The sequence below is a fragment of the Pelobates fuscus genome, chromosome 7 (assembly GCF_036172605.1).
Source record: "Pelobates fuscus isolate aPelFus1 chromosome 7, aPelFus1.pri, whole genome shotgun sequence".
Taxonomy (NCBI): Eukaryota; Metazoa; Chordata; class Amphibia; order Anura; family Pelobatidae; genus Pelobates; species Pelobates fuscus.
Window position 1 is genome coordinate 56,030,090 of NC_086323.1, and position 15,123 is coordinate 56,045,212.

Genomic DNA, 15,123 nt, shown 5'->3' on the forward strand with positions numbered 1-15,123 from the left:
TGAAACGCACACGTGTGAAGGAAACTGACTGCTATTTTATTACAGTCAAAATTTTTTATTTTTTTTAAATGCAAGCTATTGTGACACCAGATATGAGTGGTGGCACTGGGCAAGTGGGCACAGTATACGCTGTGAGCCTGACACACACGCTGGCAGGCAGGCAACTGCAATTAGATTACACAGGAAAATAAATAAATACATACACAGTTGATAACGTGCAAGCTACACCCTAAACATGACAGCCATCTTTCACAACAATGTACTGCTATATACTCATACCCTCAGTGCAACTAGCCATGATATTCACACGTTCAGCCTAGCATGCTCAAATATAACACACTTCTGTCTAAAAAAAAAAAAAAAAAAAAAATGAATTTAAAATGGATGCTGTCCAGGAGGTGGGAGGGTCTGGGAGGGAGGGTCTGCTGCTGATTGGCTGGAATGTGTCTGCTGACTGTGAGGTACAGGGTCAAAGTTTACTCAATGATGATGAATAGGGGGCGGACCGAACATCGCATATGTTCGCCATCCGTGGCGAACACGAACAAGCTTTGTTCGCCAGGAACTATTCGCCAGCTAACTATTTGGGACATCTCTATTTGCAGACATTAGTCAGATCATTTATAAATAATGTGAATAGTAGGGGGGCTGGGAATGCAACCTTGGGGAACACCGCATGTGACTGGGCGAGGGAGGGAGCCTCTGTCAGAAATGGACACATATTGTGAGCAATCCGATACATATGATTGAAACCAGGTTAGCAGACAATCACCAATACCTGAGTTTTGGAGTTTGTGCAGTAGAATGTCAAGGTCTACAGTGTCAAAGGCCTTTGAAAAATCAAGGAAAATAGCTCCAGTTAGCTCTCCTTGTTCCATGCCAGTTTAGATGTCATTGCAAACTTTTAAGAGGGCAAAAAAAGTAATATATTTTGTATTTAATAATTGATCATATTTCAGACAAATGGCATAGTTGGCAGGATTTCACCTGATCACTAGGTATTAATATTTGAGTGAAGTACAAATCTTTGGGAGAGATTATTCACTGAACAGTAAATCAATTGTTTAGTGAATAAGCCAATGAAGCAGATAGAGTGTTGCTGATAGATGACATTTATATTGTATCTGATTATATTGTATCTGATTATATTGTGTCTGATTTGCATATCGCCTATCCTAACAATAGAAAATCAAATATCTGTTAGAGAATGTTGAAGTCAAGGAATCATTTTCCAAGTATGAGTCAAATCCTGAGTGGGCAAACTGTGATTTCTAGAAACCCAATAATGAGTGAATAAATCAATATGCTACACCTATTTGTCAGGATTTAAAAGGTCAAACACAATGTTTAAACCTAAGCGTTTATAGTAAAAATGAGTGAAAGGCTGTAGGCAACACTGGATGGATCATTATAAATGCTGTACAGAAAGCACTTAATTGCTTTTCAGGAAAGTGTGATGCATTGAATGCATTGAGTGCATTGAATGTTAGTGGTAAGCATGATAGCAAAATGTATAAAGCATGCCTTTTTATTGTGCAAGAAAAGAAGAGGACGTTACACATCATACAGGGAAAAATGGCACATACGAGAATGTGCTAGTGAGATTAATTAAATTGTTCAAGAATACACACAGATTGAGTTGCCTGAGCTTGCTAAGCATTATAGGCAGAAAGTGGATACATCTTTAGCTGAATGACTACTGTGTATCTATGTTGATGGTGCTGATTTAATATCCATGTATTTAAATGCATCAGAAGCTGTAGGGGCAAGACAGTTCACTTTAAAACCCTACGTTAGACATATTTTGAGAATGTGACAAATATAAGAGAGAATATGCCAATATTACATTTGATAAGGCATGCTGTTTTTCATGTGTTCCCTTCGCATGTAGATTCTGTGCCCACAACCCTTTGGATTCCACTTAAAGATGCAATCAGTAGGTTATAAATGATCTGGTCTGAATGTGCATTAGATTAAGATTTCTAAAATTGCACTAGAGCAAATGAAATTCCCCATTTTCTATTATCTCAGTGGACTAAGTAAAGTAGGAAAATAAATATCAGGTGACCTTTTTTTCTGGTAGAAATAAGAGAATTAAAGCAGGAGTCCAACAAATAAATGTCTAAATCTGATCATGTGAGGGAAGAGGTGAAAAAGGAATGCTACAGGAAGGGCTGTTTGAAGAGATTTAAAAACAGATGTCTAGAATGCAATTGTGACTTAAAGGACCACTATAGGCACCCAGACCACTTCAGCTCAATGCCTCTAGCCCTGGATAATTGGATTACTTTCCCCATTGTCTCCAGGATAGAGGCCTCTGTAAAACCTGTTTAAACCAGATTGCCATGCTGCCAGCCAGGGACCAAAATATACTTTTACTAACTTTTGAACCCCTGGTCTGATTCATGCAATTTTTTTATATGTTGTTCCCCTGAATGGATTGATTGTGAATATGTAATTTTTATGTGAATGTGATGTATGGTTTTAGAGTTATGAATGTTAGGTAAAAAGTATGTTTTAAACTGTACGTATAATTGGGTTACCTCTCAGGCTAAAGGGAGGAGATGTGTGGGATGTAACCATTGTGTGATTGGGTAATTCATAATTGTCTGTGGGCGTCTCTCTTGCAGGGGAGAATTGCATAAAAGCAGAGTGTGTGTCATTAAAAGTCAGTCTTGTTCCAGCATTAAGCTTTGGTTCATGTGTGGATTATTTGGCGATCCCAGGGATTTTTCTACTCGTGGAATATTGGGTGATTTTATTTTATGGGAAGAAAGGAATACTTGACGGAGTAACGGATTGTACCGTCACAGTGCTATATAAATGTTATTAATAGTAATAATATTAATCACCGGAGGAGACCATGCCTCCTCATTGATATAATGCGGGAGGCAGAGAGGTAAGCAGTGCTGATGGAGTCTTGGCGTTGGAAAAACATAAGTAAAACTTTATTTTATTCAGTTTTATTGCACACAACATATTTAACTAGGGACTGGGGCACTAAAGTATTGGGAATACTGGTTGGTATTCTTAACACTATAGTGTTACTTTAATGGCTTGGGTATATTTGGAAAATAGCCTGTGTGATGAAACATCAATGGGGATATAGGGGACTGCCTGCAGAGAGAGACTGTTACTGAGACTGGGGTCAAACCAGCAGCTCTATATACCCCAATTGGGCTGGCCTCCAGAAGGGCTCGTCCTCCCAGGCAGGCATTGTCCACAATGCCTGTCCTCTTTCACCCAGACAGGTATTGACAGTCAAACTATTACATTTACAAAGGCACTTTTGGCTCTCAGGCCTAGTTTTTGCCACTATCTTTACAACAGCAATTTTTAGCTATCAAACCTGCTATTTCTTAAAATGTCCTTGATACCAGGAAATAGTGCAGCCAGTAAGCAGGTCCAAAAACACTGCTACTGACTCTCCAAACAAACCAAACTGGAAACACAATTCCCAACAGAACCACCACATAACACTTTACTTCCACTCAGGGCTAGCCCCGATCCACAGTACATTAGACCTATGACAACATACTGCAATATCGAACATCAAATACATAAAACATAGTTATACAGGGAATCATGCAAAAACTAATACAACACATACAATATTTATAAAGACATGCAAGGACAAACACTGAGACAAAATATGTCCCCTGACTATCCACATTAATGAGTTTTGCTGTTGAGGTAGAGTCCATATCTGTTGCAAGATTTTCAAAACTCTGGGGATAGTGAGGGCCAACATTGAATAAAACAGCTGCATAGAGCAAAGTTTATATGATCCCAGTGATGGTGACTACCATCATACCCTGTAATCGTGACATTGAGAGGTGAGTATCTATATTTATTAGTACGATTTGTTACTGACGTTTACATAGATAACATATAATTAGTGATGTCCCGAACGGTTCGCTGGTGAATAGTTCCTGGCGAACATAGCTTGTTCGCGTTCGCCACGGATGGCGAACATATGCGATGTTCAGTCCGCCCCCTATTCGTCATCATTCAGTAAACTTTGACCCTGTACCTCACAGTCAGCAGACACATTCCAGCCAATCAGCAGCAGACCCTCCCTCCCAGACCCTCCCACTTCCTAGGCAGCATACAATTAAGATTAATTCTGAAGCTGCATTTTTTTTTTTATATTTGAGCATGCTAGGCTGAACGTGCGTATATCATGGATAGTTGCACTGAGGGTATGAGTATATAGCAGTACATTGTTGTGAAAGATGGCTGTCATGTTTAGGGTGTAGCTTGCACGTCAGAGGCGGCTCTCTAATTAGGCGGTTTAGGCGGCCGCCTAAGGCCTCGCGGCCGCCTAAACTGCCTGTGGGCCGACTGTGTCAGGTCCTCGGTCACTGACCGAGGACCTGACACCAGGAGGGGGCCCGGCGGCTTGCCCGGTATGCCGGCCCCTGCCCAGCCAGCCACCGCAGACACCGGTCTGCAGCTCCGCAGTGAGCAGAGCTGCAGACCATGTGTCTTGCGAAAACCGGCCAATCAGAGCATTGCCGCGGGTTACCACGGCAATGCTCTGATGGTCTCGCAACATTACACGGTATGCAGCTCTGCGGAGCTGCAGACCGGGAGCAGTGGCCACCGGACCACCAGGGAGCAAAGGTAGGCTCTTTCACCCCCCACCACACTCAGCCTCCCTACCACCTTCCCCACCACCCTCAGCCTCATCACCCTCCCTATCACCGTCACCAACCTTACTGCTTGTGCTCATCCGATACCTTCTGGGCGCCAGGTGCAGACCCTGGGAGTCCCTGATACCTGGAACAACAAAGGCAAGTCTCTGGCTGAGTGCCGGGTTCGTGGCTTGAGGTGGTGGAAGCTTGTTTTGTCGGGTGGTCGGATCTGTCCCGGTGGTGCTTCACATTCGGTGCGGGATTGTGGTGGCTTAAGGTGGAGGCGAGTGCTTGACGTGGGGCAGGCTCTGCATTTCTGTTTGTGCCTCCGGTCCCGTCTTCGACGCCTTTTGCGTTGGTGGATTTTAATGGGGACTGCTTCGCTTAGCTGTGGTGGAGCTTGTTGGGGCTGTGGTGAAGCTTGTTGGGGCTTACTGCTTGTTATTTGCTTCCAAAATTGATTAAAGAGTCTGTCCAGCTTAGACTCAATATCCTGCCATGCTTTGCTGGTACCAGGAGGACACGCGGCTGCCGCCATATTGGGAGAGTCGCAGATGAGTATGTCAGCCTGGGCGGCTGTGCTCTGTGTGTCCATTAGCTCCAGACAGCCTCTCAGGGGTGGACCGGGATAACCCCCACCGGTCCGAGGGGGGGGGTAACGGAGCTCCTGCTGGGAAGTAGCTGCTCCTGGGCATCCCAGGATCGGGAGATCGGCCGCCTCTCCCGCCCGGTGAGCACCAGGCCAAGTAAGACTCTGTCGAATTGCTGACCGCTATTAAGCATGTCGGGTCGGTCAGGTAGGAGCAACATTGCTGGGTCATCCTCTTCTGGGGTGAAATTCGCTTGTTGATAGTTGCTTAAAGTGAGATATTGAGGGAGCTCACACGAAGTGCGTCTTTCCTCCATGACAGCTAGGCCCCGCCCCCCGGAAGCTGCATTCTTAGTGAGAGGAGGGACAGTGTAGCTGCTGCTGATTTAATAGGGAAATCGATAGCTAGAGTAGTGTATTCAGTGTCCACTACAGTCCTGAAGGACTCATCTGATCTCTGCTGTAAGGACAGCACCCCAAAAAGTCTGCTTTTTTTTTTCTGTGTAATCTAATTGCAGATGCCTGCCTGCCAGCGTGTGTGTCAGGCTCACAGCGTATACTGTGCCCACTTGCCCAGTGCCACCACTCATAACTGGTGTCACAATAACTTGCATTTAAAAAAACAAACCTTTTTTGACTGTAATATAATAGCAGTCAGTTTCCTTCACACATGTGCGTTTCAGGGCCTGCCAGGGCACAGTGTCACACCAGTGCAACTCATATCTGGTGTAACAGTAGTGTACATTAAAAAAAAAAACTTGAAATTTGACTGAAATAATAGCAGTCAGTTTCCTTCACATGTGTGCGTTTCAGGGCCTGACAGGGCACAGTGTCACACCAGTGCAACTCATATCTGGTGTAACAGTAGTGTACATTTAAAAAAAAAATACAGGGGGCTTGTTGTCACCTTTCGGGGACCCTTGGTGTTGTACGTGGCTGGGTGGAGGAAGAGACCTTCAATGACATCAGTGAGGACAAGGACATGGCTAGCTTGGTATCCAACCTTGTGCAAATGGGGAGTTTGCGGTTGTGCAAATGGACTGTTTGCAGTTGTTTGCGGTGCGTTAAACGGGGAGTTTGGTCTGTCACTGTGAAGCGGGCGTAACCCTTACACTACCTGATCGATACAACATCATACCTGATGTTTTAAAGCACATTATTCCAAACAATTTAGGAATGTTAGGTGATTTATGCCCTTCATGGATTAAAACCAAACTCTGCATCAACTATGTAATTTTCCATGGGAGTTTTGCCATGGATCCCCCTCCGGCATGCCACAGTCCAGGTGTTAGTCCACTTGAAACAACTTTTCCATCCCTATTGTGGCCAGAAAGAGTCCCTGTGGGTTTGAAAATTCGCCTGCCTATTGAAGTCTATGGCAGTTCGCCCGTTCGCGAACATTTGCGGAAGTTCGCATTCGCCATTCGCGAACGGAAAATTTTATGTTTGCGACATCACTACATATAATAATAGCACATAAACCATCTACTGTTGTCATAGCTCTGTTTATATTGCTAGCACGGTTAAACAGTAAACTCATCTTCATCTTCCCTTCTTCCTTGTCCAATATTTGAAACTGCCATTTTGGGAATGCAGTTATATAAAATTTCCTCAATATATATTATTTGACATTAAGATAAAGAATGGTGACAGGCATGTTGGATTTAATTATTAATCTAGCAAAAAGCTGGTACGATGAAAACCCACTGTGTCTCTATGACTTGTCCATTTTTCTATTTCAATTCAAATTATTTCAGCTCTTCACAATTTATGGGCATCTGTGTGAAAGAAACACTGCTGTTATGGTTAATTAAGTTTTACTTTAGTGTCATTTTCCTCTGGAATGATGAACGCAATGTAGTGTTTTTTTTTTTTTTAATTCTTTATTTTTCAATGTGCATGAAAGAACATTAGGCATACAGGGCCACGACAGCAGCTGCACGCTTATTTCACGACATTATAACATAGTAAGACATGGCAGATTACACAGCACATTTTGTTTTTAAAAGAGAACACATACAAAAATCACTTATTTAATAACATTGGTGGAGTAGTTGAAACATGTGTAGGTTGTCAGGCTGATAGTTAGTGTGACCTCGTTGAGGTTCAGTGCAGGTGTATGATATTGCTCTTCTGCGAGTGTTTAGCGTTTAGATGCTTAGATTCTCGCTACGGGAAAAAGTTATGGACAAGCTACGCGATATAAGAGATTCTTATGTATTGGACATTAGCATATGAAGTTGTGCGGTTCATGAGAATGAACCAGCCTATTCACCGCAAGGGTAAGCATTTTTAAAACCTAGGAGAACAATGAATGTGTATCTGATATAGATTAACTACCGTGGTGTCGGGAGCAAATGGTAGCAATTGCTTTGAGTGGTGAGGTCTATGGCCTCGTCAGTGTCGCTGTAAGATAATAAATGAAAAAAAAAAAAAAAGGTATATACATTGGATGCCTATCATGTCTCCTCTCACTAATCCATATTGGATAATGTGTGCTGTGTCAGTCAGAGCAGGTTTGGTGCCACCTCGAGGTGCACCCCGGTAGCACATGTGTACTGCTAGTTCAGAGAATTAGAAAGGAGAGCACGGAGTCATGTTACATATGCAGTATATACCTGGGGCACACATACTATAGCCCAATTGGGGAGAATAGCCAGTCACACACATACACAAAGTTATTAATTAGGCAAATGAACATCTGCAAGTTATGACAACAGCTCAAGTCCCGCTCTATCAAATGAGTGATGTATGAGACAAGCTGGCAGTTTTGGCTTCAAACAAATTCATGGTTACTCAATAAGAACAAGTTAGTAACCAATTAGAAATAGGTTATACTACACAAAAACAATTTGTCTAATGTACGCAGACTGAGTAAAAAATAAAAAGCAGGTTTGGTGCCACCTCGAGATGCCCCCCGGTAGCATATATGTACTGCTAGTTCCGAGAATTAGAAAGTAAGGCACGGTGTCATGTTACACATGCGGTATATACCTGGGGCACACATACTATAGCCCAATTGGGAAAAATAGATAGCCACACATATACACAAAGTTATTAATTAGGCAAATGAACATCTGCAAGTTATGACAACAGCTCAAGTCCCGATCTATCAAATGAGTGATGTATGAGACAAGCTGGCAGTTTTGGCTTCAAACTAATTCTTGGTTACTCAATAAGAGCAAGTTAGTAACCAATCAGAAATAGGTTATACTACAAAAAACAATTTGTCTGATGTACGCAGACTGAGTAAAAAATAAAAATAAGAATAAAAATAAGAATAAAAACAAGAAAAAACGTGTTGTGATAGTAAGCAGTCGTGGAGTTATATTTTAAGTGGCATTCAAAATGCGCATATTTCTGCATTGTGGTCCAGTGCGGTGTTAGCAGAGTTCGCGTGGGTTGGAATCCGTCTTCAAGTGGTGACCTTGGCGTATGGGTCTGAAGGCTTTCCCCGGGGGATAAATTCTGGGGCGTTCGCGGCATTACCTCCGAGTTTGGTAAGTCGAGTAGGCCCAATGTCCCAACCGCTTCTTGCATGTCGCGTACAACGTGTTTGGAGTTCCCTTTGTCGACGTGTATGGTGCGGCCAGGTCCCCAGCGATACCTGATTTGGTGGAGCCTTAGTAAGGCCGTGAAGGCTTGCATGGATCGTCTCCATGCTAGCGTCCCGCCGGAAAGGTCTGCAAAAAAGGAGAGGGTCATCCCTTCGAAATGGTAAGTGGTCTGGTTTCTTGTGGTTTCCAGAACCGCTCTTTTGTCTCTAGCGGATTGAAACTGAACTATTAAGTCCCTCGGGGCAGCTGGTGGGGCCCTCGCTGGCTTTGGTGTACTGAAAAGGCCCTCCAGGGCGATTGCTTACCCTGTTTTAGGAGTCAGTAGCTCAGTGAGGAGCCGCCTGACAAAGTGTGGGAGTTCTTCCTCCGGGATTGAGTCGGCGACTCCCCGGAGCTTTAAGTTATTTCTGCGGTTCTTGTCCTCCTGCACAGAGATTTGTTGTTCATGCTGCCATGATTTTTGCTGCAGCGCCCGGACTGCCGCTTGGAGGTCTGCTATCTGGGTGGTGTGGTCAGCGGAGGAAACCTCCACCGCTCTCAGCCTCACCGTTATGCCCTTGATGTCTCCTCTTATGAGGGCCACGTCGGGCGCAATTTTTTCGTGATGGGCCGCCATTAGCTCCCCAATCGCCTCCATAGTCACTGGAGTGGGGGTCTTCGTGTGAGTTGGCGCCTGTGTTGTTGATGGGGCTGGTTTGGCCGTTGTGGAAGCACTCCCTTCCTCATCTGATGAGCCTTCTGTAAAATCGGAGCAGCCGCCATGCAGGTAGGCCATCTTGGCCTCCGCCGCCTCATGCGCTTGCCGCCACAATTCCCCGATGTCCCTGGCAGGGGTTGTCAGGTTTAGCTTTTTTGTTCTTACGACCCATTTGGTTTCTGCGGGTCTCAGGCGTACTCCTGGTAAGTTCAATTTGGGTTTGTGAGCCCTCAGGACCTGTTTGTCAGTCTTCCTAGCCCGGAGGTTTGCGGCCATGCGACCATCCACTTCAAGTGCTTAGCTCCGCCTCCCATGTAGTGGGTTTCAAGTGGTTTGTAAGTTTGACAAAGTAGAAAAGTAAAGGAAAAGTAAAAGTAAGTGTTTACAGTAACCTGCTTCCATATTTTCGTCTTAAATAAGGCTGAAATAGAAAAACAATCCATATTCTGATAAGAAATTCTGATGTATGCACCAAACTGAATTGTTTATATTATGAAAAACATAATTTATTACACTAAAAGGGCTGACAGCATTCTATCCTTGTCACTTTTTTTGTGATTTCCATTGTAAATAGCAACATAATATTTTGCAAAAATATAACTGTGGTTTAGTTTGTGATACAGTCAAAATGGACACAAATGTAGTTTGCATTGAAATAAAACCATGCTCTGTGCCTGGGCAGCCATAATTATGACTGGCTGGAGCAGACCCGCGTCTTTCAGTTGGACCGACCATTTTTCTGAGTGGGCCCACCCCTCACCATGTCACCACCTGCCCACTCACCTGTCCACCAGTGCCCCAAGTTCTTACCTCCCAATGTTGTAAGAGGAGGCAGAGTTGTTACAGTAAATAACTTATTGTAGGCAGTAGCCTGGGCCTGATGAGTATGTCCCTACCAGTCGGTACCCACTTAAATGGTATTGGAATCTATGTTTTGCTCCCAACCCTGGGGTTAAGACTCATTGGTATTTAACCCCTCCGTGTAGCTGAATGCAAAGTCTAGGATATCAGTAGCTCGCAATGTCTGGGAGCACAGCATAAATATACATTCTGGATGAAGGGAATAAAAAATATTTGTAGTAATAGTGCTTATTCTCATCTGGCAAGCAACAATCTTTCTTCTTCTCCTGGTTGTTAAAACAAGGCCTTGAGTCACACATGCTAATGTAATTCATTGTTTCCACTGCATTAGAAATACAAACTCTCGCAGAGTGCCCAGAAGGTTTATATAACTCACTAAGAATTATCGCAAGGGGTGCTAAAGCTGTGAAGCGCTTCCAGAATATATTAATGGGTGCCAAATCTCTACAACGAATATGCTCCTCATCATAGAGATGATATACACTAAATCACCTCTCGTAAAATTATCTTTCGAAAAGGAAAAAAAAAATGTTTTGGGCATTTATTAATTTAATCTCCTTTCTGTAGCTACTTTGTGGATCATTTCACAAGATTAATCTTATACCGTAGTTTCCTAAAACATTGGCTCTCTGAGGGGATTTTAACTTTTTGAGCTAAAACGAATGTTAACTTTTTTAAACAATTAGCTGCTTGTGTTTCATCTTTATCATAGGATTTACCCCCCTGGCCCTGGCAAGGTCAGTGAGTAACCGTATTCAGGGAAAAAAATAACCAAACCCTAACTCCATTTGCTTATAATCCTGGCACTGGGAGTCCAATAGATGCGCCCCTGCTTATAAAACCTCAGAATTCCCCTAAACCAGTGCTGTTATTCTGTGCTGTTTGCCTCTAGAAGGGTGCCAGCTCTACAACCTCAGGGGTAACTCCAACTTGTATGAGAGTGCAAAAGTGTCTGAGATTAAATGCAGCATGTCTTCCTTACGATTACACTGTTTTCCATGGATCCTTGGGTCATAATGGGGGATGTTCTTCAAAGTGTTCTGTTCTAAAAAGTGGTCTTAAGTATTAAAAGTGGTGCAATCACTAGGAAAACCAGTGGAAGTTTAAGGCATATTCTATTCTTTTCTGTTTGTAGGACCAGGTTTAGTTCTTTGTCTATATTATCTGCTTTCCATCTATATTTTGTACAAACTTACTGTAGTGGTTATTGTGATTAGCTGGCATGTCTTGAGTAAAATCCCTAGTGTTTTTCACACTTTTTTTGGTCAGTAAGACGAAAACCAATTGAATACCCAACACAAAATATCGCCCTCTTCAATGTCAATGTCAGAACTCTAACTTCCTAACTGTCTATATTACTATAGTGTGTGATCGTGTAGTGGGTACTGACACCATGCAGTGAATGTCTCAGATTACTGCTGTGTTGCACAATTTCCACCGATTTGCTATAGTCCCCTTCAACACTGCAGAAGCTGCCCAATCATATTGTCCTATACCCCAGTGCAGTTCCTGCTGAGACTGTACAAGAGCTTGAATAGATAATGAGCATGTTAAATGTTTACATTACAATGTTGCAATACAGAGAGGTGGGTTTCGCGGGGGAAGGCAGAAGGGAGAGAGGGCGGAGGGCAATGGGTGTTGTATGTTTTTTATTTTTGTAAAAAGGTCAATATAAAATAAACAAGGGGTGGCACACATAGCTTTACATGTTGTACGGGTTACGATTCTTAATGTGTCCTTTTAAAGTCATTCCTTATAATTATTTCTGCATCATTACTGACTTAAGGATTGTAGAATGTTAGTGCTCTAACCTACTGAGACACCCACCAAAGATAACTTCTTCATCACTTTTACTCAGACAACACAGTACAGTTCTTTACCAATATTTTGACTATACACAGTTTTCTAAAATAATCTATAATTCATATTATTTATTGAAATTGCTTATGGTACAATAAAGGTGCGGGGGTGTATTTCTGTAAAGGAAGTTAAAAACCTGTCGAGAAGAATCCCAGAGTTATAAATTATATTATCATAAACAGTGCAATTATAAGAGAGATCCTGCTGAGAAACATTACGGAAAAAAATATGACCTATCATTAAAGTATATGGCATAAAATCTAATTTTATAATGTTAGAATAATATATGCACTACTTTGCCAACTATAAGTAGCTTCATTTACTAAGAGTAATATGGCATTCGATGGAGACAGACTGGAATCTCAATCTTAACAAGTCAATTGAGACATTTAAAGTAAATCATACCAAGCATGCAGTTTAAAACAACTTAAAGCATCATAAAGCAGCACTTTCACAAAAAACAAGTTTACATTGATCAAAAGAACATAGAACTCTCATTCCCTAGAAGCCCACGTTAAGAAGTTAGTAAAAGCATGTCTATTTATATTTCATTTTTATTTTTGTTCACTAAGTGAATTTAATGATACGTTTTAATTTATCGAGAGGCAGCTTTTATGGTAACATTCACTGGCATAAAATAATAGATCACAAGGGTGAACTTGCAACTGGGTCAAAGAGCCTTCCGAGTCAAGAAGTTCTGCACTCCTTCACCCTCCTCCTTCCGTGGTTGTCCCATTTTTGGAAGATCTGGGCTACAGAGGGCAGAGTTCTCCTTATTATCAATTTATACTTTAAAAAAATACAGAATATTTTAGAATATGATTAAATATACCAAAGTTTATTATAGTACGGTAGAGTCTGCCTTGGAGTATGGCAGCTATGCCAGCAAGTACAACTCTCATGTTCTCTTACTTAACATCGCAACCAGAAACAAAGTTTTAGTCAGTTATTAATAAAATACTCAACTCTATAGTTACATAGTTACATAGCTGAAAAGAGACTTGCGTCCATCAAGTTAACCCTTCTGACATTTGTTTTTTGCTGTTGATTCAAAAGAAGGCAAAAAAAAACAGTTTGAAGCATTTCTGATTTTGCAACAGGCTAGGAAAATGGCAGTCAGATTTATCCTTGGATCAAGCAGTTATTACCCTACATTGAAAGATTATATCCTTGAATATTCTGTTTTTGCAAGTATGCATCTAGTAGCTGTTTGAACATCTGTATGGACTCTGATAAACCACTTCTTCAGGCAGAGGATTCCACATCCTCCTTATTGTTCTTACAGTAAAAAAAAACTTTCCTTTGCCTTAGTCAAAATGAAAGAATGAAACCCGTGTACAATTAAATCCAAAACTGAAGTTGGCACAGTATCAAAGTCAGTTAACAAAGGATTATGGATTACCTAAAACAACAATAGATTAAGACAATTTACGCCAGCGTGATTGGGTACACCTTTGGCACCCCTTTTGTGGTAAGTAGCCATGGCCTTCTTTGTAATATGAAAACAGTTTTTCCTGCTAGAAGTTCCATTGAAGACCAATTATTTCATCAAGGAGAGTGGTAATTTGGCCCATTTTAACAGACATGTTAACAACCTCAATCCTGCCATCATCAATGTTAAAACATGTATAGGAACTTATAAATCTGGCTCTTGGGCAGGGAAGGAGCCTACAATTCTGACTTTACACCCATCTAACTTCTGTCTCTAACCACGCTTTCTATGTTTAATGTTAGGGGAGGTTTTTTGGGGGACTTATCTCATATCTGCCTTGGACCACTTGCATGCTGGCCAAATGGGTAAAGGAAGGGGAGATCCCTATGTTACTAACCTTCTAAGACTCATACTTAGCTGAAAGACGCAGATGCAAAAGATGCAAAAATAAACAAACACATTCTTTTCTTTGCTATAAAATATACAAAAAAGAGCAAACTAAGTTTAATTTTAATAGTATTGTCCCTCAGAATATTATTATTTAAACACAGAGGCAAGTCATGTTTCTTTATCTTACAGAAACACAATTCAGTATGAACAATATGCGTTTTCCCCTTCTGATAAATAGTTGGGGGATGCAGTACGTGAAAGGTTGGAATTGATGGCCTCTTTGTCTGTTTGTCTAGAGTAATTGTGATTAAAATAGTCATGCCCTAGATTTCTATAATAACACAACCATTATAAAGTGTGCCTTAAGAATGCAGAAAGAAAAAGCAATACATTATACTAATTAAATTATAATTTTCTGCCATTAGTTTCTCCGGAAGGAGTGATAGTATAGAATCTGAAAACATTTTGCCAATCAAGCCCCCAATTGGAATATTACTTACTCCCACTCTTTCCGCCTCGCCTGGGGTGTACTTTGCATCTTATGTGCCTCATGTGCTTTGATGATATCCTTCTGCTCTATGAGTCCTCCTCTCCTTCGTTTTATTATATGGGGGCTCAAGGGAAAATCTGAGTCCACTCCAGTGGCCACCTCAAACATGCTGCTGCCTTCGAAGGGGAAGGCAGTTTCGACATCCCGAGCTCGGAGATCATACAAGGCATCGTAGCTTGCGGTGCGCGAAACTAAAGTTTCTGAAAGGGTCTCAGGCTCCAGAAGTGAGCAGGATTGAGTAGCTTGAGTCAAGCTCAACCGGTGCTTTCGCCAAGTTTCTGCTTCCGGAAGGGCCAAGACATACCTTTGCGTGTCAGTATCCAGTGCCGGTATCTCGAGTGTGCTGGACTGGTCGGGCTCGGTAAGAGTGTGAGCACTGGTTGAACAAGAGCTTAATTCCAGCATCTTTAATACCATCTGAACACATTTCTCTGCAAGAAACACAACACACAAAAAATAAGAAAAGATATGTAAATGTGATGCCTAGCAGATTTAAAATTGCTTATTCAAAATCAAGGTTAACACTTTCTCCCGCTATACCAGATTGACA

The 15,123-nt window shown here is 41.9% G+C and overlaps 1 protein-coding gene across 5 annotated transcripts in view; it reads right to left on the reverse strand.

The window, feature by feature from the left end:
* The window catches only part of CACNA1E (calcium voltage-gated channel subunit alpha1 E), a 738,678-nt gene that overhangs the window by 556,006 nt on the left and 167,549 nt on the right, over positions 1-15,123 (reverse strand). For all 5 annotated transcript variants that reach the window (XM_063428300.1, XM_063428305.1, XM_063428301.1 and 2 more), the window contains exon 2: positions 14,524-15,004. In XM_063428300.1, coding sequence (XP_063284370.1) covers positions 14,524-14,990 — 467 coding nt within the window. In that variant the 5' untranslated portion in view covers positions 14,991-15,004. The remainder of the gene's footprint in view (positions 1-14,523; positions 15,005-15,123) is intronic.